The sequence below is a fragment of the Aulonocara sp. 'chitande type north' Nkhata Bay genome, linkage group LG7 (genome assembly GCF_057382095.1).
Source record: "Aulonocara sp. 'chitande type north' Nkhata Bay isolate Kocher_YH1m ecotype deep benthic linkage group LG7, A_spYH_male_GT1.1, whole genome shotgun sequence".
Taxonomy (NCBI): domain Eukaryota; kingdom Metazoa; phylum Chordata; class Actinopteri; order Cichliformes; family Cichlidae; genus Aulonocara; species Aulonocara sp. 'chitande type north' Nkhata Bay.
The window spans coordinates 42144054-42168499 of NC_141350.1; the positions used below are offsets into that span (position 1 = coordinate 42144054).

General features: G+C 40.5%; 1 protein-coding gene across 1 annotated transcript in view; it reads right to left on the reverse strand.

The window, feature by feature from the left end:
* The window catches only part of LOC147325787 (transmembrane protein 132C-like), a 183562-nt gene that overhangs the window by 67648 nt on the left and 91468 nt on the right, over positions 1 to 24446 (reverse strand). Inside the window, exon 4 of the mRNA XM_086300485.1 lies at positions 7137 to 7280. Within this exon, the coding sequence (XP_086156611.1) occupies positions 7137 to 7280 (144 nt within the window). The remainder of the gene's footprint in view (positions 1 to 7136; positions 7281 to 24446) is intronic.

The following is a 24446-nucleotide window of genomic DNA, read 5'->3' on the forward strand; positions in this document are numbered from 1 at the left end:
TCTCAGAGGGTCAGACTGCCAATGTCTTTCAACACTTCGATGAATGTAATCCCGTTTGCTCCAACAACATCAGTGCCTCTATTCTAAAGACAAACAGTTTTGGATTTACCCTGCTGTGCCAGCCCATTTTCCCTAATTTTCTCTCTCCACAAACACACACATCCATCCACACAGCCTGGGAAACGTCAAGCAGCCTAGTTCTACACCCCAAGGAGTGCAATGAGGTTTAACCCGTGGCCCTAAACTAAAGACTTAATAAGTAACTAATTAGAGAAACAGCTCTCATATGCTCTCTGATGCCACACAGGATAAACCAAAGATGTGAGAGCCGAACACTGAAGATGTCATTTCCACCCTTGTGCACCTTGTGTCAATATATCCACTATTACTTAAACAGCGTATAGTTGTGTATCCCTCAAACAGGGATCAGTCTTTTTTGTGTGTGTCATGGCCTATTGCCATTTACAATCAGTGCCTGATGTATAGCAGTTAAGTCCAATTAATTCTTTGGTTCTTATATTTGGAAAGCAACTTCAAGTTTTCTGGAAAGCAGAAAAATTGACCTCTGATCTTGACCTTGAGTTGAAGGTCACAGAGATTTGAACTCGTCTGAGATTTTTAGTAGATGTACCTGTGGTATCAATTTCCTACATTGCTTCATTCTTGAGTTGTTCACAAAGTTGGGTATCGACGCCACCCGCTAGCCTGCCAGCCCCACCAGTCCAACCAGCAGAGTGACAACATCAGACTTTTACACTGAGGGGTAAAACCATACTAAAGGAATCCACCTTGTAAAATCCTCTCATACCAGAAGATCATGAATAAGGTTTTTATCTGAAGCTTGTTCAGCTTGTTCTTTGACAGCGTGCATCCATCTTTGAGAAGCAATATTGTAATCTTTGATGTTGATTATGTCGAGGACGTTGTCATTGTCCTCGCTCTAACCTAGACACTGAGTGACATTTAATTTCTCTCTGTTTGTTATTTAACGCTGTTCATCCAAATTTGGCACTACACTTCCAGATAGAATGGCTATTGAGAAAAACAGCATGCATAAATTTAGCCAAAAAAATAGCTATTATCCAACTTATCAGTAAAAACACACAAATAAAGAACTGGCAGATGACACAGCATTTATCTTTTAGTGATTAGATCAGGTAATATATTTTATGGTCACTGATTGAACACTCAATTCACTCTATTCATAGTTAAATCTTGCCAACAGTGTTTAGTTGTTCACAAATTATGTCATATCAATTAGTGCAGATATGATATTAAGTTTTAGTCTTAATATACAGTACCTAAGTTATTTTGTACACTTGTTAAAACAGCAAAAGAAAGCATTGTATATGCTGGATGTACTTTAAAGAAAAATGTATAACTGTATAGGAAACTGTTGCTGACTGAGCTTAAGTTAGGTACAGTTAACTCAGAGACACCCTGATGTTGCCTGGGACATGATCTAGCTGACCTTTTTCTTTAAGACAGGAATCTAGGTTTGATGAGTTGACACATGGGGGTGTCCATGCGTCAAGAGGAGGGGTCCAGAATTAACATGAAACTATGTTTTCTATGATTTTTGCAGTGATTTGTGGGATTAACAGTTCATTTACAGGTATTACACCTATACAAGTGGTGCATCCATGTTCAGATGAGGCTTTGATGGTCCATAAGTGAAGTTCACTGAACTAAAGAATGTGGTTTGATGATGGTTGACGTGCTTTCCAAATAGAAGGTTTTTCCTCCTAGCAAGGAAATACAGGTGCAGCAGTCAGAGTATTGCTGAAAGGAATCTCCTGAGAAATTTTCAGAGGCCCAGTGAGAAACAAGAACCATTCCAGGCATAGCAGACAGCCCAGGCAGTGGTTGAGGTCGAAGGTTGAGCTGTTTGGGGCCCATCATGAGATCAGATTTCGGAGCCACAGCAAGGACCACGAAGCTGCGTTGGAATGAGACCTGTGCTAAGGGGGCTTTCCAGAGGCCAACAGAGGAGATTGTGGACAAACGACGGGCACCTGAAGGATTAGGGGAGCGTGCCAAGCTCCATCGACAGCGCAGGAGTCCAAGGATGGCATCATGATTCTGGGTGTTATTTTTGACTCTGAGCTTGGTTTTATCCCACATGTTAAACATGTAACCAAAATTGGATTTTATCATCTAAAAAATATAGCCAGAGTCCGCCCTATTCTCTCTCGGGCCAACACGGAGATGCTGATGCATGCTTTTATTACCAGTCGCATTGATTACTGTAATGCCCTGCTCTCTGGTCTTCCTAAGAAGAATATTTCAACTTTACAACTTTTGCAAAACTCGGCAGCTCGTGTGCTGACAAAGACCAGAGGGCGGGCCCACATTACACCGGTTTTAGAATCGCTGCACTGGCTCCCCGTGTGGTTCAGGATCGATTTTAAAGTTCTTTTATTGGTTTTTAAATGTCTTAATGGTCTTGGGCCTTCTTATCTCTCAGATCTGCTTTTACCATACGAACCCTCGCGGACCCTGAGGTCCTCTGGTACTGGCCTTTTGATTGTCCCTAAAGTCAGGACACATACTCACGGAGAGGCAGCTTTTCAGTGGTATGGTCCTCGTCTGTGGAACAGCCTGCCGGAGGAGCTCAGGGCCGCAGAGAACGTACATGTTTTTAAGAACAGGCTCAAGACCCACCTTTTTAATTTAGCTTTTACTTAGCGTTTATTTATTTTATGCTTATTTATTCTATCCTGTTATTCTATTATTAATTTAGACTTTACCTAATATTTATTGATTTTATTCTTATTCATTTTTTAATCTTCTTACTCTATTTATATTTATATTGTATCCTGTTCTTATTTATTTTATCATTTTACCCTGTATATATCCTATTGTGTCATATCTCCAGTGTTTCCTCAGAGGGCGCTCTCTGCACCGGGGCTGTGATCGACTGTGGCTGCTGGGTCTCTGGGGGTCCTCTGGCTGGGGGGCTCCTTGGCCTCCCTCCTGCTGTGTGCCCAGCCTGGAGGCTGCGGTCTGTGACCGGCTCCCGGTGCAGACGGCTCCCTGTTATAGTGTTTCCTCACTTGGCCCAGCCCAATTTTTACTCTTTAAGTGTGCTCGTGTGTGTGTGTGTGTGTGTGGGGGGGGGGGGATATGTGTGTATTCACATCATTTATGTTAATGAGAGTGTGGGGAGTGAGTTGGAGGGTGGGGTGGGCTGTTTTTAACTATGTAAAGCACTTTGTGCTACATTGTTTTTTGTATGAAAAGTGCTTTATAAATAAAGATTGATTGATTGATTGATTGATGATTCTGTGAAAAGCACAGGAACCAGAAGCTATGGTGTTGCACCATGACCACTTCTACAAGACTGCTGAGGTGACTCAACAGGTGGGATCATAACAGCAGTAAAGATAACTGGATCCAACACTCTTTCCACAGAAGGGTTTTTCTGCAGAGGATGGAGAGTGGAGGAGTCATAAGTATCCCCCACAGGACGAAGGCCTGAAGTGAGGTGATGGGGGTTGGTAGAGGCCATAAAACAGGAGTGCTGACGAGGCCTGCAGCTTTGGAGATAGCTGAAAGCCTCATCGACAAACAAAATCAACTAGTATGTTTGAATGCCTATGCTACATACATTTGGACTCTGGTCCTATGGACAGTGATGGAAAAAACTGGAAGAGACATTTATGACGCCCTGCAGAACAATGTATGAACGTGTGATTAAAATGTGATTTTTTAGTCTGAAGTCTAAATTTTGTCATGGTGAGTTAAAATGTACTGGACCTGAGAACTCATGATACTACCCTACTTATTTAAGGTAGACACATTAACAGTTACTGCTTATTTCTGTAATCTCTATTTATCACGATTATCTGTGCCTTCTCGAAATAGCTTCCAAGTCCACCTTTGACTTTAATAGATCATGGCGCTGCAGAGATTTCTCTCTTCCCCTTTTGTGGCTATGTTGTCAGTTTTCATTACCTAAGAGGGAAAAATGCTTTCATCTAAATTCCCTAAAATCTATGTTTGCTATTATAACTTTTGTAAGGTTTTATATTACATTAAATCTTCTTGTTTCCGCTGGTCTCTTTAGGGGTCTGCCTACATCTCACCCTATCACATGCATCCTCTTCTGTCAAACCTGCCCTCTGCATGTCCTCCTTCACTACATCCATGAGTCTGCTCTGTGGTCTTTCCTCCTACCTGGAAGCTACATAACAACATCCTTTGTCTAGCATATCCACTATTTCACCTCCGCATGTTTTCAGACCATCTCAGCTTTGCCTCTCTAACTTTGCCTCCAAACTGCTCAACCTGATTTGTCCCTCTGATATACTCATTTCTAATCCTGTCCATCTTGGTCACTCCCAGTTAAAATCTTTATCTGCCACTTCCAGCTCAGCCTCATGTCTTCTTTTTAGTGCCACTGCCTCCAAACTATACATCATAGTAGGTCTTACAGCCATCTTGTAAACATTTCCTTTCACTGCCATCCTTCTGTCACAAATCTCCCCTGACACTCGTCTCCACCCACTCCACCCTGCCTGCACTCTCTTCTTCACCTCGCTTGGACTCACCTCCCCTGTGCACTGACATTGGTATTACATTGGCTTTGGCACAAAATAAATATTGTGGGAAGATCTGCACTTTCCAACTTTAATCAACTGGTGGATTAAAGTTGCTCCTTTAGGCACCAAATGTTTAAAACTTTTACTGACAGTAGTATGCAATGACACAGATTATAACAGCAGGAAAGAATAAAGCTAAATGTGTACAAGAAAAGACAGGGAACACTGCTGGAGGCAATGTGGTGTTGCTTCGTGGCCTCCAATGAAAGTGGGCAGATGAAGTGACAAAACCACACAAACTCTCTACTGAGGTCGAACTGCCCCGCCATCATCCTCGGGGTATACATCTTTGAAGCTCTCCTACTGATTCTGTTTTAATGCTCAGCAAAGTAGGTTGATGGACATCTGACCAATATCTTTTAGTCAATGCAGTCAAATAAAATGTCTCCCTGACTATGAACATACTACTGATGAGTACGAAAAAAGTATGTCAAAAGCAAGTACGAGAGTTAAAGGATTATACACGTATTTAAGTGAAAATTATTCTAGATTGTTTTTTCTTTTGTTATAGAGTCTCAGCCCACCAGCTGGGACTCTGACCAGTGAAGTTTATTTGAAAAACCTCTGGGAGACAGTGGACAATAGGATCCCCCTGCTCAGGAGACGAAGCATACTGTGATTTGTGTATTTTATGTTATTTACATACCTTTATTTTTTATGTATTCCACATATTTTTATCTTTTCAATAAAATAGAAAAAAAACAAAAAACATGACAGCTGCCGTCTACCAGTTTACAACCCTCAAAGAGATTCTTAATTACAGTTATGGTCATTTCATGCACAGGTGTAGTAAATAACAGAACACTAAATAAGTTACAGATTTTCCACATTACTCAATTTGATGAATAACCCACAAAACTTGAAAGCCCAGGTTCGTGGTCATTTCAATACTTCAAGGCAGTCTTTTGCTGAGTGGTGAATTGCAAGGTATAGTACGCAGTCAACATGTATGACCTTGATATGAGCGGTCCTGTATAATTCACTGTATCTTCCCCTCAGCAGGGCTGTGAAAGAGAAACATGTAAATGATAGATGACTTGTCTTTCATCACTGCCGTCACCTTGACACCCAGGAGGAAATAACAATCCAGCCAGTGGGGTGTGTCACTTCCTGTGTGGAGCTACTTTGTCTTTTCCTAAAGCCATTTAGCTGCAGAAGTGAATGTCAAGTACTGTAGACTGCCACGCACAGAGACACGCACACAGTTATCACTCACTGATTGAAAACAGCCACCTCTGAGCAACAATCACCTACATGCAGTGCTTTAAATCCTTTTGACACATAATGACTTTAACTAAGTTTGTTCTTGTAAATACTTTTAAGTAATTGCATTGTATAGTTGTAAATTAGAGGTTTGCTAGATTTCAGCATATAAAGTATATAATATTTATATACATTTTACCTGATAACCACTTAAGTGTAGCATAATTACTAGTTACCAGCACATGAAGGTTTCACAATCTCAAAATGTTTTTAACACGTCCAATAATACTTACACATCTGTGTCAGTTTATCTTATTGTCTTGGAAATCTGATTTTTATACTAACAGCTCTTTGATATTTCTTGAATCCTCTTTATATGTAACACTAGTTGTCTCTGCTTGTAATTAGAGTATCACACCATGCTATAGACATTTTTGGATAGAAGCTGCAAAGGATCAAGTATCAGTACCAAACTGCAACAACGTGAAATCTCGAGAGGTGTCTGCAGTAAAACAAAGTCTAAATAACTTGCTTAATGTAATGTATGTATACTTGACATTCAATTAATTTTATAAGACTTGAAAGTTTGCGATAGTACAAGATGTTAACTGGAAAACCATATTTGTTGTTCACCGTTTTCAGCTGTGCATTTGGTTTCCCATAGCAGGACTGTTCATGTTTGACTGATACTTAATGCATCATGCATTATGTAACAGTGGATTTCAATAAGCTGTGCGTACACAGAAGGCGTAGTGTGCCGAGATGCTCGGTGTGACTATGTATGTGTGTTTAAGTCCAATACTAAATTTAGGGTCGGCTGAGGTTTTTCGAAGTGCTCAGTACCTGAACCCCTCTAAAAGAAATTGTACCTATGCAAAACATGCTGAAAATAAACTTAAGTGTAACATTTGCTTTTGTTGCATTTGCAGGCAAAGTATATGTATTTTGATGAATGACTTTAATGTGCAATTACAATGCTACATGTTCAGATATCCTTTTAAGTATCTAATGGTATGTAGACAGAAAGAAAAATATCAGATATTACCAAAATTATCCTTTAAGTCCAAGCATACCTTAGACTTTATGTTCCTCAAACAATTCATTTTATTGACTACACTTGGGACTAGCTGAGAACCTGCATGAATGGCAGTGCTAAAAAAAAGATTGATGTTTAATAATGTTCTCCTTCATACTCTTTTTTTTGCAATCGCTCTTTCAGCACCTGAGAAACCAAGCGGGGTGCTGCTGTTTGGTTGTTCAGCAGGGATGTAAGGTTATTATTTCAGTCACACACTCATTAATTCAGTAGAAGGAGGGAGTCAGACGGACCTTTGACTGAAGCTGTTCTCCTTCCTGTGGCAGTGCAGGGTGACAACTCTGTGACCTTCACTTCTGACATCCTGACTCACCGTCCACATAACTGGGTTACTGGCTCTAGCTCCCAAGAATGCCACTCCATCTTTCAGCTTGACCCTGAAACACAGAAATATACTGGTCAAAAGTCCATCCATCCATGAGCATGACAAGGAATGGATGGAGCCTATCCCAGAATGGTGGTGGTGGGTGTGTGTGTGTGTGTGTGTGTGTGTGTGTGTGTGTGTGTGTGTGTGTGTGTGTGTGTGTGTGTGTGTGTGTGTGTGTGTGTGTGTGTGTGTGTGTGTGGAAGAAAATGTGGCAACTCCCACTAACAGTCAATTAGGACGAAGGAAAACGGAAAAAAATGAGAAGAATCAGCAGCTGAAACATTAGAGACTGTAAAGGTTAAGCACAACACTTAAGAACCGTCGAATGCTGCTGGATGGTCTATGCTTGAAAAAGTTTACAAGTCAGATTTATTCTATTAGCAGTCGTAACACCAGGATGACAGATGGCATGCTAGCTGAACTAAGGAGTCAGGGTTAGTGAGTTTAAATTAAATTCTGCAAAAGTTAAACAGAATTAGCAAACACACTGTAGTATCTTGTATGGCAAGTCTTGTTTTGCAAACAAAAATAAGGGCAACAACTTGGCACCAAGCACCATTTCAGACAAATTGTGTCCATTTTTTTCCCTCTCCAGTATCTACCGCTTTCATGCCACTTCTACCTGCGTCCCACCCTTTTCCCCCCTGCAATCGCTTCCATTACTCATGGTCACAGTCTGTGGGAGGATACTGAGATAGTGAGAAACCATGACCTCCCCTTCTTCCAGTATGTCAGCAGCTGCTTTCTGCATTTTCGTCTGTCACATGAAGTTACTTCCAGTTCTTTTACAACATGCCAACCCGCTCTTTTTCAAACCTTTGGCACAAATGTAGCCGTATGTATCAAGTAGAAAAGGAAGCAGAAGAGGAAGATAGATGGCACGTGAAAGCTGCTCTAAAGTAAAACACCGGAGAACAAAAAGAAAAAAAAGTGAAAGTGAAAAGGAACATTTTCATTCACTAAAATTTCAGCGCTGGGTAATTTTCCCCCTACATCAAAATAATTGAAGACTGTCCTCATTCTGCATCTTTGAAAGACTTGTAAAGGAAGAAAAAAACATGAACGTTAACGGGGGGAGATGACATGACATTCTGTGAAGCAGTGCTTAGAAGAGAACAGTCATTACATCTTCCATGTTCAACCAGTCTCCTTTGATCTTATCATGGTCGCTGCTGCGGTAATAACTGGCCTTGTGTTGGTCGCTGCCTCTGACGAGCAAAGATAAAGGCCGCTGGTGTGGAAGGCGCAGGCAATAACTAGGAGGAGACAGCTGATTGCTGTCTGCCCCCCTGTATCCAAGTTGTCACCTTAGCCACAGCACAGTAATTACCACAAACTTGCAAGCAGATGTAGCACTGACAGAGAACTACAAAAGGACCAATAATCAACTAATTTCATGCAGCATTCTGTATGCTGCATTGATCACATCTCAAACTCCAATTTCACAGAATAAATGCACTGCATTTTCCTTATTTTCCACATCAGTTTCTAGCTGGTGCAAAATGAACTTGAACAACAAGTTGATTTGTCTGTTTATGCTGATACCTGCATTTACAGGGGGCGGTTGGCCAAACTTAACTTTTACAATATGCTCTGCATTTCAGAGTAAATGATCAGTTAATCAATACGTTGTAGTTGATGAATTACACTCCACTACAGTGTCGATGTGCTCTGTGTTCTTTCTTTCTTACTATAATATTCTATTTTTCCTGAAATTCATCCACTCTTTGACGTAAAAAACAAAGCATCTCCTATAGGGTCGGAGCAGGGGGCTGAATTAAGAAATGGCATGTTGTAAATGAGATTGGTTTGGCTAATGTGATTTCTGGGGGAGGGAGGACAAACGGGGGGGAGGCAATAAAGGAAAGCAATTTGAAGGGAGCTCTCCTTTCACATGCATCAGCACATGAAGCTGCCTCATTAATTCCATGAAACCGTGCATCAGTGGGATGAGTATTTACAGATGAGATGAGGTTGTCAGAAAAGACAGGTTTCAACTCCACCCAACTGAGGCTCAGAAATGACACACCAGAATGGCCATAGTCCAAATAACATGTCAGCACACCTTCCACTCTTACATCCATCTTGCATACTGAAAGAAATACCTATGTGCATTAATATTAATGCACTTTACACAGCAGGAAATTGAACAGGATACAAAAACACATTGCAAACATCCTGTAAGATCAGGTGTTGTACGTTACGTATTTCAATCTGGTAATTGCCCTGGATGATTAGGTAAGGAATTGCCAGCTATTGTGGATAACTATTGTGGCTTTGGGGCTTGGGGAAGTATGCCCGTTTCAAATATTATTGGAATTCATCTAATATTTCACTCAAAAACAGAAATCTAATAGTGGTGCTGCAGAAAGTCATTAAGAATTCTCCTTTGAGCTCAACTGCACCAAATGTCATGACAATCTAGCCTACAGTTGTTGAGACTTTTCACTCTGCTGGACCAAACTGGGTGGCAGACAATCAAACCAACACACTGAATAAAATATACATGCATGCATTTATGTTTTCAGATGCCAGCAGTTCCAGCTTAGCGGCCCCACCAGTAAAGGCTGAATCACCTTCATACACTATTAGGGCCACTTTCTACTAGAGATGGCACGATACCACTTTTTTATGTCCGATACCGATACCGATATCATAAATTTGGATATCTGCCGATACCGATATGAATCCGATATAGTGTTTTTTAACCAACAAAACTGTTTTTTAAAATATCTTGCTGCATTTTGCAAGTCTGCAAGTTCATACTCAAGTTTAAAACAACAACTACACTAAAGCTATTCTGTTATACCTGTATACAAAAAAAATATTTCATAGTTCAGCAATACTGATCAATCTAATAAACTTAAACCTACACCATCCTCCCTATTCTGGTATTTTAAAGAGTACTTAGTGTAAATATTAAGCAATCTAACTAATAGGGTTCCAACTCCCAGCAACAACAAAAATAAATAAATAAAAAATAGGGAACCACCCCTCACGCTCCACCTCATGATGCTTAATCGACGTAATCAACCTTAATTTGATGCAGTGCGAAAAAAAATGCACAGAAATCAATTATTTTTCAAGAAATATTAAATAGATTCAACATCTTTCTTCAACAAAATTGCAGACTGCACAGATGGTACCTTCCCAAAGTAAAGAGTACTATAGCTTACTAGGGTATATATATATATATATATATTAGACTTAATAGTCACTATATACAGTAATTGACTTCTATTCATTTTACATCAAATTAAAACTTTGGGTGTCAGATAATTATTTATTAAAAGCTCGACATTTTAAATGAGAATAAGAAAGAAAAGTATGTCTTTGTGCCCCTTTTCCCTGTTCATGCCCTATCGGCCCCCCTGGCTAAACTTTGCTAGATCCGCCCCTGCACAGTTACCAGCCGTCAGCTACGTAGAAAAAGATCCTTGAGTAGAAAGTAATATTAAATAAATTCTAACAACAGCTGATCAAGCTTAAACGTGCTGCTGTTGTTCAGCCGCTGGTTTCCTCTTTCTGGTGCAAAGTGGGCCAAAAGCAAACAAGAGAGACTACTCCCGACAGAAAAGCCGATCAGCTGATCATTAAGCAGTTTCATGATTGAAGTAGCAGCCGGAGAGCGAGAGGCAGTCGCTCGTTAAGCTTAACGCAGGAGTGCTTTACAAACATTCAGAGATGGACTTACACATTTGCTTTACTTCTCTCGGGGATAACTTTGTCGGAGATGAAATGCTGGGTTGCTAGCGAAGCTCCACATGCTATCCAGACCACCGACAGGTCCCGCATGCCACAGCCGCTCTATCACGTGATGCATACTGCTCCGACGTGCTAATGTTCTGAGGTGAGTTATGGCGTGTTGCAAGTTTTGTGAGGTGCTTTCCTGATATTTAATGGATCGGATTACATTTTTTATTTTTCTCCGATATCCGATCCAGTAATTTAGGTCAGTATCGGACCGATACCGATACGTAATATCGGATCGGTCCATCTCTACTTTCTACTCACTGTAGAGCCTGCAACAAAATTGTATATCGTTTTTCATTAACTCTGATTTCCAGTTTATTGTAAGGGATTATACAGGTTTTGCCTCAGTGCAATATAAAAAAAAAAGGGTAAAATAAAAAAATAAAGAGGTGCCATTAACTTTAAAAAAAATAAAAAATAAATACTATTATGAGTACTATTCACGATTTCCTCTTAAGACACAGGGGATCCAGAGAAACATAACAGTGCAAACAGTTAAACATGCCATAATTGACATACAGGTAAAGGCCCCAGGAGACAGACTGGATTAAGCATAAAGCAAACCTGTTTATTGAAGCTGTTTGCAACGTCAAGGCAAAACTAAATCCACACACAGGGCAGAGGGACAGATCACAGACACTCTGACAAGAAAGGTGCAAGTTATTTATACACACAGGGTTAATTAGGGGAAGTGGACACAGGTGGGGAAAACACACATGTGCAAACAGTCAAGGTACTGTGACAAGGAGAAGTAAAACTGAATACAATACATATTCAATTCAATTTTAATTCTAAAGTGCCACCTTACCCCAACAATAAGACAACCCGCTTCAAGCAAAAGCTTGGCCACAGTGGGAAGGAAAAACTCTGTTTTAACAAGGAAAAACCTAGAAAGCAGGCCCAGGGAGGGGCCTGTTAATGAAGTTAATAAATGTGTGAAAATGACATGAGAAACAAATTGTCAAAATAAAATGTGCTGCAGTTTAAAAAATAATAAATATTCCTCTACAGTAGATTCAGGAGAAAACAGCCTTTGGCTTTCCTACAAAGTGCCCCTTCTTAACTCTCATTTGAAGATCTCCATACAGGGAAGAAGGAAACATCCATTTGCTAATATCAGGAGTAGGACTTTAAAGTTTATGACTTAATATATTTGTAAAAATGGAATAACTATGTGTTCACGAACTCCAGATTCAAACTTGTGAATGATTATTTTTTTCTATTCTTTTTTTTTTTTTAAACACAGGAGTGTGGCTGCTAATCTCTTTCAGCCCTTCACAGCAGCTGCCAACAAAGCCAACAAAATGTGAATGTATTTTCTTCTAGAGATGTCCATTATAACTGCAGGATGTTGCAGTTAGCAGCTTCGGTGCTGGAAGTTAACAATTTGAAAGAAGAAGCTGCATAACTAAACTTTGTCACGAATTCGAATGTCAACGAACAGGCAACTGTTTGACACACAGCATGAATACTTCTAGGATTTTTGGTGAGCCTCCTGCCACTGTGAACACATTTCACTTCTCTTTTATTTAGTTAACGATAGTTTTGACCCTGAAACAGCTGTGCTTAGTGAGTTCATGAAACGGTGAAGCAGAACGAGATCTGGATGATCTCCTCAAACAGCGTCATCTCTGCTCTTACAGATTGCAAGCGCTAAAAGTCAGTTTCTGATTTGACTGATGTTCGTGCTGTTGACTGTTTCAAGAGCTAAAAATCAGAGGGAGGGGGTTGAATATTTATCCCCGCAGGAGATAAAAAATAATCAAGCAGAGGGAGGGAAATCCCTCTCTCCCTAAGCACACACCCTGGTAATACACAGTTGATGATCACTAACTAGGAGATCTTTTTATTTTAACTGCTGATATTGGGATCGTTGAGAGTTATAAATATCTAGGTGTGGTACTTGACCGTAAACTGTAGTGGCATCATGCTGATGCCACTACTAAAAAAGTTCAACAAAGACTGTTCTTTTTAAGGAAAATGAAATTTTTTAATGTCTCATCTGAGATGTTGTCTTTGTTTTATAGAAGTTTTATTGAATCTGTGATGTCCTTTTGTATCGCTGCCTGGTTTGCTAACTTGACGGTGAAGAATAAGAATCGGTTGGGACTTCTGGTAAAAACTGCTAGCAAAATTTCAGGGCACTGGCAAGATGGAATTTTGGCCATCTACAATAGAAATGTGCTTAGAAAGGCGCTTTCTATTATTAATTGTTTGAACCACAGTGAGTTTGAGTTGTTGCCGTCCGGCCGCCGTTTTAAAGAGACCCTGGGGGGAAGACTAAAAGACTCGAGTTTTCTTTTATCCCTACGGCATCTTGTCTCCTGAATTCCTGAAGGCTCTGGACATTGTAGGGCTGTCCTGGTTGACACGCCTCAGGGCGTGGAGATCAGGGGCAGTACCCCTGGACTGGCATACCGGGGTGGTGGTCCCCATCTTTAAGAAGGGGACCGGAGGGTGTGTTCCAGCTACAGGGGGATCACACTCCTCAGCCTCCCTGGGAAAGTCTATGCCAGGGTGCTGGAAAGGAGAGTTTGTCCGCTAGTCGAACCTCGGATACAGGAGGAACAATGCGGTTTTTGCCCTGGTTGCAGAACACTGGACCAGCTCTTTATCCTCTCAAGGATACCTGAGGGCGTATGGGAGTTTGCCCAACCAGTCTACATGTGTTTTGTGGACTTAGAGAAGGCATTTGACCGTGTCCCTCGGGGTGTCCTGTGGGACGTGCTACGGGAGTATGGGGTGTCTGACCCATTGCTATGGGCCATTTGATTCCTATACAACCATTGCAAGAGCTTGGTTCGCATTGCCGGCAATAAGTCGGACTCGTTCCCGGTGGGTGATGGGCTCCGCCAGGGCTGCCCTTTGTCTCTGGTTCTGTTCATAATTTTTATGGACAGGATTTCTAGGCGCAGCAAAGTGGCGAAGGGCTTTCACTTTGGTGGCCTCAGAATCTCATCTCTGCTTTTCGCGGATGATGTGGTTCTGTTGGTTTCATCGGGTGATGGCCTCCAGCTCGCACTGGAACGGTTCGCAGCCGAGTGTGAAGCAGCGGGAATGAGGATCAGCACCTCCAAATCTGAGGCCATGGTTCTCTGCCGGAAAAGGGTGGAGTGCCCACTCCGGGTCGGGGATGAGTTCCTGCCCCAAGTGGAGTAGTTCAAGTATTAGTGGTAGGGGCTCAGAGTAGAGCTGCTGCTCTTCCACATCGAAAAGGAGCCAGCTGAGGTGGTTCGGGCATCTGACAAGGATGCCTCATGGGCACCTCCTGGGGTTGGTGTTCCGGGCATGTCCCACTGGGAGGAGGCCCCAGGGCAGACCAAGGACACACTGGAGAGATTATATCTCTCGGCTGGCCTGGGAACGCCTTGGTGTTCCCCTGGACAAGCTAGAGGAGGTGGCTGGGGAGAGGGAGGTCTGGGCTTCTCTGCTTAGGCTGCTGCCCCTGCGACCCGGCCCCGGATAAAGCGGAAGAAGATGGATGGATGGATGGATGGATGGATGGAGATGGCATCTTGTCTCCTTAATGGCAAATAACTGTCCTTTGACTTTTTTATCACTATTATTGTCATTATTTTATATTATTGCTCTGTTTATTTTTATCCTGCTGCTAAACTAATTTCCCCTTGTGGGACAATAAAGAAATTAAATTGAATTGAATTATTCATGAATTTTAAAAACATATAAAAAGGAAGGAAAAAAAAGACCATTAATGAAAGACAAGGATCCCAGTAGTAATATAACATCCTCCAGTGGCAGTAGCAAGGAAGATTTCAAAACAAAAGCTTGCTTTGGATACGATAGTCTGATTTTAATCACTCTGACAGGATAGACAGTCACAGGATTTGAGACAGAAAAAATTTAAAATGCAGGAATAATTGCCTTTAATGACCTTTAATAGAGTACACACATACTCATTTAAAACTGAGGCAGGACAGATTTGGAATAAACAAAAAACCCAGGACCCAGAAAATGAGGAACAGCATATTACCTTGAAAGGAAAAGTTCACTTCAAGATAGTAATAACTAGACGGCATTTAGCAAATGATTGCACTTTCAGGTATTATATCCTGCTGTCACTCAAAAGCATCCTTTCTTACATGATGTGTAAATGGCCTTTTGATAATAATGGAGGAGAATAGGTTAGGTAGGTGGTGGGGGTGATGTTGAGAGCATAACGGTCTCAACATCAGGGGAGATCTTGGTGTTAAAGGTATGTGAGCAGAAAAACAGATTAGCTGTGAGGATTAAAAAAGAAGGGTGTTGTGTCAGGGTGGGTGAAAAAGGCCAGAGTATGGGGAAAACATCCAGCAGTGGAAAGAAGCTAAAGTGAGAGATAATGGATAAGAAACTGGAATATTATATATATAGCAATGGCATTTGCTGTGTGTTCTGATTATACATTTTCAACCAAAAGAGACAGAAATTTATGTCAGTGCCATTATCAAGAGGCTACCTGAAAGGTTTTGAGCTCTAAGTTATAATAATTTTAGTTTAAATGAAAAGAAAAGGGAGAGAAATTATCCCTTGTATTACCCTTAAGGAGAAAAAAAACAACAACTCCCTTTTAACAGGAAGAAACCCTCAGCAGAACTAGGCTCAGGGAGGGGTGGACATCTGCCACGACCTGTTGGGGTGAGGGGAGCAAGAGAGGACAAAATCATGCTCTGGAAGAGAGCCGGAGATTATTAATAATATAATTGTTTCATCGCAGAACAGGTAAGGGTTTTGATTTTTGTTCTAAGAATGAACACATTAGGGGAAGTCAGCATTAAAAGAAAACTTTTAGTGAATATAAATGAACGTGAGCACAACAGTTTTGATTTGAGCTGTGTCAGAAAAAGTACCTTTGGTTCCTACATCACCTAACACCTCTTACAAAGGGGTGTTAGGTGATGTAGGGTCACAGCACTTATATATACTTGAAACCAATGAAAGGGAAAAAAATAGATTGCAAATTGCTCTGGTTGGTAAACTCATTGTTAAGCATATTCCAAATTGATTTTAAAGAGGTATTTTAGCTGAATTTAATCTACAAACAGAAGGGTAAAATTGGCCAAATTGCATTTAGGTTATTTAGTCAGCCTGTGTTCCATAATTCTCAAACACCTGCAGCTAAATCCTGTTACGAAATATAAACAGACAAGCTGTTGGGTATAACAGCCTAGATTTTCTTTAGGCTTTTCTCTGTTGCTCTATATCCCTGTCCTCAAAAACGAAATAATCTTCACCAGCACGGGGTAAAATTGAATTAGAAAGTAGCCCCTGACAGCACAACCAGGCTGGGACCTGGACCAATAAATTAGGAGAATGAAACAGGGCTGCACAGGAGCTTTGAGTCAATTAGCTGAAGAGTAGTTGTTGGCGGAGTGTTTTTCGGGGCGAGTGGACACAGGCAGATGTGGAGATAAAGAGAGAGCTAATTCAATTAATGAGTTTGATGCTGTTCCTCCCATTATCAAAGCTAGTTAAAAGTGCTGGTGCGTAGCAATGTTGAGAACTGAGGACAAGATTACCACTATCCAGATAAAGAGTGCACACCAGACAATGCTCATCTCCACCCATGCATGCCGCTGCGTTTCTCTCCATCTCAACCCTTTGTGTCTTTCTCAGCACATCTCTTTTCCCATCTGCTTTTGTCTGTCTTTATCTTTTTCCTTTGAAACATTATGCTCCTCCTCACTGCATCTACACACCCAAACCTCCCTCACCTCAACTCCATACCTCTAGAGTTCTCCATCTGTCTTTGGTGTTCTGCATTTATTCATAAAAAAATGAATCACACATCCTTGAATCGGTCATGCTTATTAATTTTATGTAATGACCTTATCTTGGTTGATAAATTTTCATCAGACAATTTGAAGCACTAATGAGTGAAACATGTTAATTAAGAAAAGCGTGTACAAATAGCCGACAGTTTGCAGGAACTCCTTCCTAGTTTGCAGTGTTTTGGTCCAGCACACCTGTAATTAGGACTTCATAGGGTATGAGACCGCTGCTGAAAGTGTTCACAGGTAGTCTTTCTACCACTGTGGTCCAAGCTTTGATGAGAAATATACCACAAGCAGTAGCAATGTCTCAGCTGTTGAATTGATTAAGCAACTGGTCATGTTCATGTGGCTTTAGTTTACATCTTCTGCCATTACTACAGTAGTTTAAATTTCAATTTGTCAGCACTGTCTTTGCTTTCTTTATGGTAAGTATTAAAAACCAACACAGGTTTGTTTCTGCTGTCTCTTGTAATCATTGTGCATAAAATCAGTTGGTGATCAAATCCATAACCTTTACATTTTGGGACCAAAAGACGTACCAAATACGTCTGTTGGTTCAAAAAATAAATATTTGTTTTGGACTTTAAAACAATTCAGACATGAATGATTGACATCTTTATCTGTTCAAGTGATCAATCGCTCACCTAATCATCTGCATCCATGATGATTAGGTGAAAACTGAAAAGTGCTGAAACTAAAGGCTTAAATGGCCTCTAACTTTACCTTTCTTATTTTCACTTCTTTCTACCATTCCATGTGCGAAAGATACAGGGAAAAAAAAACTACCATGTTTTCGTGAGTTATGCTTCATTTTTTTTTAGTTCTTTGGGTAACTGCTATAGCTCAGGAGATCAGGAAATCAGGAGATCAGGAAATCAGGTAGCCCTCAGCTGGAAGGCTAGTGACTCCTCCGGTCTGAATGCCAAAATGTTCTCAAGGAATATGAGTGTCCGTTTTAGATAAAGCCCCAGTTTAACAGGTCTAGAAACCAGCTGGCCACCCTCTAGTACCTACGACTGCTAGGGGAAAAAATTTATATTTCCCAAATGGTTTATGAATGGTTGTTCCAAGTGTTAGGTAAAATTGATGACAAAAAAATAGTAGATTGCCACGGTCGGTTGTAGTTACATTGAAGACACCAACCTGTCTACAAACACTTGCCTAATACTTCCTGAGGAGTTGTGAAACTGAAAAGTGCAAGAAACTAAAAACAGAGACCATAAAGTATAAGTTATGCCTATTGTTATATGTTGGCTGTAATGGTTAGACAACTCTTACTTTGAAAGAAAATGTTCTCCATTACACTTTTTCAGTTACACTACTGCACAACGAATAGTTGGCGACTGTTTGCAGACAAGTTGGGGGTCTTCTAACTTGTTGGCATCTTGCTAGCAAATTGTCAACTTTGGCAGTCTGCTAGCCACTAAAGCAATCACAACGAGGTTTTTCCTCTCTGTGTGACCAATTTCAGCTTGTGACAACCAGCAAACAATCGCCAATCATTTGGCCACAACATTTTTCCCCTAGAGGCAGCCAGGAAGGTACCGAACAGTCTCTAGGCATAAACTGGGGTTGCACAAATGTGTCCATCTGCGTATACATTTCTGTTCAGACAGCAAGAAGAAGGGTTTTTACCCATCGCACACATGCTCCCGTGCAGTCCTCCAAAATGCTAACTGATAATTGGCTGACATTGGTTTGATGAGAAAAGGGAAAGGAGTAACAGCAGAATTCAATGGGAATGGTACAGTAGAACTGTGAAAAAACTTAAAAGATCAAAAATTTCAACACAAAAATCACAGACAGTGGCTGCAGTCGACATTTTTCACTGTTGTTAACCCTTGTTTCACTTCAGCTCTTTGTCTGTTATAACTCCGCTCTTCTTCTGATAGACCAACAACAACACAAATAAGATTGACCCACAGACCAGGTGTACCACATGCACTGCCGCCATCTGACAATGAAGCTCTCTGCAGGGACACGGGTCATCCGCAGACTCCCAGTGGACCGCAAACGTGCTACCCTCGCTGAAGGATAAATTCCACTTGAGGCCACACGTACTGTTTGCATAAACTATAGAACTCTGTGAAGCTGGCTTGTACTGTCAAGTGTAGTAGTGTATATAGTGTTCATAGTGTCAAATGTAGTAGTGTATATAAAAATGTAGAGAAGTGCTAAATAAATCCCGAGCCATTTACAATAATTATGAAATTATGAAACAATTATAAGAAAAATTCAAAGGTGGACTTTCATATGTAAATCACACTATCAAAGATATGTAAAACTAATGAATCCTACAATACATATAAAATATGTTTTTAACTTTTCAACTTCTTTTTCCATATGCATTGACCACCTCGTTCTTTACAGAATACGATCCTAAACTAGACAGCATATATATTAGTTATAAGGACGTGTTAGCTGCGAGGGTTAAAAGCTACCAATCTATCAAGGGACAAGGATGATCAGAAGTAATACTTAAAGTGCCACTCAGTAATTTCAAACTGTGGTGGATTGTATTGAGTGCTACTTAATTGAGTAGATGTTGTCTTTCACTAAACACTACCCACATTTGTGCATGTGGCTATACAAGGTCTGCACTACCCAAGAAAATCAGTTTTCACTTGTAGAGGAGAGAAGAGCACAAGATTGCCTTTAGCCAAAATCTTTCTTCATCCATAGCTCATCCCCGAATAACACACAGAGTGTGGTTATGCCTCATATGCAGTAACATCTAACATATCTTTTGGTCTTTTTTTAATTAAAGGGAAAAGCAGGCAGATGACTGACATATGAAGCTTGGACCTGAGCTCTGGGAACAAACTCTCGCCTTTAAAAGAGAACATGATGAAATAACTGTCAGAGAAGTGTGGCTGACTTCAAATGAGAAGAGGTTAGAAATGTGAGCTGGCCATACCCTCATGACACGAAAGAATCCATGACAGATCAAGAGAAATCACATGGGCAGGAGCACTGAGAAATGAATTTGAGTGAAATTCAGAGAAGCCCCTGAGCGGGGAAAGGAACATTTAATTTAAAAACCCAGGTTTAATACATACAGCAAATCTTAAATATAGGACATCTTAGTACTAATAAAATCATTATTTTCCTGCAGCAAATAGCAAAGGTCCCAAGGTCATGATGGCCTTTGATCCTTGAACAGCTGAATTGATATAATTTACACTCACAATGAGCAGTCCTATCATTCTCAAGTATACTTTTCACTTGTCACACAGCACCATTTAAACAGCATCTGAACAGTGATCAAAATGCACATGGCTTCTATAACTGAGGCAATGAAAAAAGGAAAATTCCCAATGTAATGGCTAAAGACCAAATTCAACCAGCCACATACTTGGGGCGATCGTGGCTCAAGAGTTGGGAGTTCGCCTTGTAATCGGAAGGTTGCCGGTTTGAGCCCCGGCTTGGATAGTCTCGGTCGTTGTGTCCTTGGGCAAGACACTTCACCCGTTCCCTACTGGTGGTGGTCAGAGGGCCCGGTGGCACCAGTGTCCGGCAGCCTCGCCTCTGTCAGTGCGTCCCAGGGTGGCTGTGGCTACAATGTAGCTTGCCATCACCAGTGTGTGAATGTGTGTGTGAATGGGTGGATGACTGGATATGTAAAGCGCTTTGGGGTCCTTAGGGACTAGTAAAGCGCTATATAAATACAGGCCATTTACCATTTACCATTGAGACAAATTGGGTTCTAAAAACATGACTCTTTGAGCAAAGGCCTCAAGAGTGCTATGACTGTAATATGATGAGATAGCACTAATGTTCCAATTTTTGTACAATAAAGGACTGCTGTTTTGGCCCACAGTGCAATCCATAGAGAAACCATACTATAAAAGCGAGGAAAGAAGATGTAATTAATGCATTATTTCTTTTAAAAATGTAGGAAATGTAGAAATTGTAGCTCATTAAAAATAAAATTCACAAACGCTTACAGCTTAGAGCAATCAATGAGTTTCTTTAATCTCCCCCAAGCTCTCATTATCTCCCTAAGTCACATTATTTTTAATGCAACAAAGAATATGTTATTCTAAATAAAGAAAAAAGGCTATATGTGGGTGGGTATTGACTGAAATGACAAGGAGATCCTTGTGTGTGCAGCGACTGTGTACATGAAAGCGGGCCAACGGGATGATGACACCAAGGGGCGTGACAGTGCAACACCCACAGTGGCCAAAAGCAAATCACCTCCAGTATATCACAGCTTGGTTCTCATCACCATGCAAGGCTTGAAATGTAAAATTCAGGAACATTACCAATCTGGTGCCCTACATGTAGCATATTTTGATCCTTACTTGAGTCATGGGATTGTGAAGCAAGCACAGGATTTCAGACACACAAATTTGAAATATGTGTCACAAGGGTTTTCCTTTTCATATTTGATGTTTGTGCAAATGTACAGGATACTAAAAACTTCCAATTTTCAATTTGCTTTAATGCTGGATTTCAGGAACTTACTACACTGCTGCTGTAGATTATAGCTGAAGGAATGAGGTCATGTTGTAGCAGACAGAAGCTTGATCCCTATGGCTGCCATTTGAAAAGAAGCCTAGCCAGTTAAATAGGGTAGGAAATAGGGGATACAAACACATGCAAACACTGCTTCCAGTAAAACCTATCTGACATAAGGTTGCGTTCACGGGATAAAAATTAGACTTTGCGTTTTCCTCCATTGAGTTCGACGGATGATCCAGGACTGATCCAATATTTGGATTGGTACACAGTATAATCTCACGATATAGTAGGTCAGATTATGGCAGACTGGTGGACCTGATGGAGAAAGGGTTACACTGATTAACACTGGTGCTATCATTGCTCCAAGCATTGGGCACATACAAATGCAGTGCAATGAGTAGTCAATTGGCTTTTCGTCAAAAATCACAAATCAAAGCATCAAATGGCTGCACAGTTTAATGACCAAATGATGTCTTCTATCCTTAGACTGGTGGTTCAATAAAGAAAAGTCCCTCATCAATGAAGAATGAAGGATAGTGTCTGTCCATCCATGTATTCTCTTCCACTTATCCTTAACAGGGTGATGAAAGATGGCATTAAACTTAAATTTAGTTTAATCACTGATAGTGCACATTTTCAGGCTAGAATTATTAACCCACTCACAATCACTCTTAAGCCATGCTTTAGTTTTTTCACTGTATTTTTCAGCTGATTTAATACTTTGCTCCAGAGTAAAAAGGATGGATTACTATATAGAGAGGATAAATATTATATGGACTAGTTCTTGCATAGCACTACTACTCAGATGAGCACTTTCTACTACAAGTCTCATTAACCCAATCACACACGCATTCACACAGTCCATTTATGTATGCCTAAGCACTTTCTAACATTCACACACAAGCATACAGCACCTGGCATTACCAAGAGGTCTGACATCCAAGTACTAACCAGGCTCGACCCAGTTTAGCTTCCGGGATCAGACATGCTCAGGGTGGTATGGCTGTAAGCCATATTACTGGCATACATCCATCTATCCATTTTCAACTTCCACAATTTGGCGCCATGGGGTTGCTGGGGTTTATCCCAGATGTCATGGGGCAAGACGTGGGATACACCAGTCTATCATAGGGCTAACACAGAGAGACAGATAACCAGCCCATTCAGAATCCCCAGTCAACCCAACATGCATGTCTTTGGACTGTGGGAGATCCACACAGGCACTGGGAAAACATACTATATATAAACTGAAGCCAGCCGTTGAGTGTGAGGCAACAGTGCCAACCATCACACCTACATACCACCTACTGATTTACAGTATTTACAAATGGCAAATTGAATCACATTTATAAAGCTCTCATAAATGGTCTTCAAATTGCTTAAAGCACAGAGGTCTGTTTTGCCTGTATGAAGCTAAATGCAGAAATTTCATGACAACATCTGGATGGAATTTGATGGAAATGGATACAGGAGAAAATATCTGTAGTTTTCACATTTTCAGTGAAATTTGTTCAAGTCTACAACATTTATTGTCATTGTAAGAGGGTAAAAATATATCATGTCAATGTCCTTGTGAGAATGCCATACTCCCTACAAACACAGATCGGACTAACATATATGCATATATATCTCTATATATTTATCTATATAAATATATATATATATATATATATATATATATATATATATATATATATATATATATGTGTGTGTGTGTGTGTGTGTGTGTGTGTGTGTGTGTGTGTGTGGGTGTGTGAACTTCATATGTCAGTAACCTTAAAAATGTATAAGAACTTTCCTAAAGCTGAACTATGTTTTAGATGCGATATTTGCTATATACTTTGGCAGAAAGTTATTTCTAGACAGAAGTGTCAGAAACAGTTTTTGCAAATCAAGCAGATGAAGAGCAGAAAAATCCTAATTGCCATATGTATGCAAATTACATCAATCTGAAGCGATTACTGAAACAATTAATCTTTAGCAATCACTAAAACATTTTAATCACGATCGTTACAAATGGTTGACTATTCATTATGCCCTCTAATTAGATCATAAATTGTATGAGCACATTGTTGTGGGAGGTTTTGAAGGATGTGACACACGGGGGACAAACACAAAAGCCAGCTAGGACTAATGAAGTGTGCTGCATAAATGGCACTGGGAATTAGGGTTGCTGAGGTGGGACTAAATGCCTGTTCCCTCCTGACTTCATCTATGAGTAATTTATTGACTGGCTCACTGAAGGTTTGAGCTTGCAGATGTGTGATCAGGTGATCGTGTCAGATGTGTCAGTAAGTCATTTAGCTGCCCTGAGGTTAAAGAGAATATTCCAGATGTAATTGATTAAATGCTACCTGCTGGTGTGAGTGAAATGTGAGAGCCCTGCCAAAAGTAGACACATTCTTGGTCTAAATGTCATGTGTTGTTGTACTTGTCAGTACTGTGACATTTCTGTGAAGCAGTGGGAAGGAGGTATCATAAGTGCTGGAGTGCCAATGTGACAAGGTAGATGACAGTTACCATACTAAGACAACATTTCAGATGATGTCCATGTACAGTCTGTCATAATAGTGTCACAAAATCTGAGAGAATTGTCTCTTGCTGAGAAAATACAAACTTCACCTTGGTTTCATTCACTGTTTCAGACTTCCTCCAGGGACAGAAAAAGAGGCATATGTCTGAAATTACCACAAATTCGCCTCAGCACCTTGCAAAAATTCAGAAATAAAATTTCAGATGAATTGATTCAGGGCTGAAAAAGCTAGTATGTCAGCCAGCCCATTAGTCAAATTTTCACTTCGTTATATGCACCAGTGGACAGTCAACATCAGCAAGCTCCACTACATACAGGAGACAGGAAAGAAGCCCAAGTCACTCCAAAGACATGCGTTATATCGTGTGGCTGAAAATGAGGGACGTGAAGGATGTGATGTGACAAAGAGAAAGAAAGGCAATCAAAGAGAAGATGGATTGTTGATTTAGGGGTTGAATAACTGACTATGATGAAGGCTTGGGAAGAAAAAAACAATACATAACCCCTGCTGATGCATTTGTTGTTTTGCTTTTGTCACAAAAGTATAGACAAAGTAGAACACTGAAGATGTTTTTGCTGCAGTGTTCGTTTTTCAGCGAAGCTACGCTATAGCTCTCCTTAAAAGGAAATAAAAACAAAATCTTACAGGAAT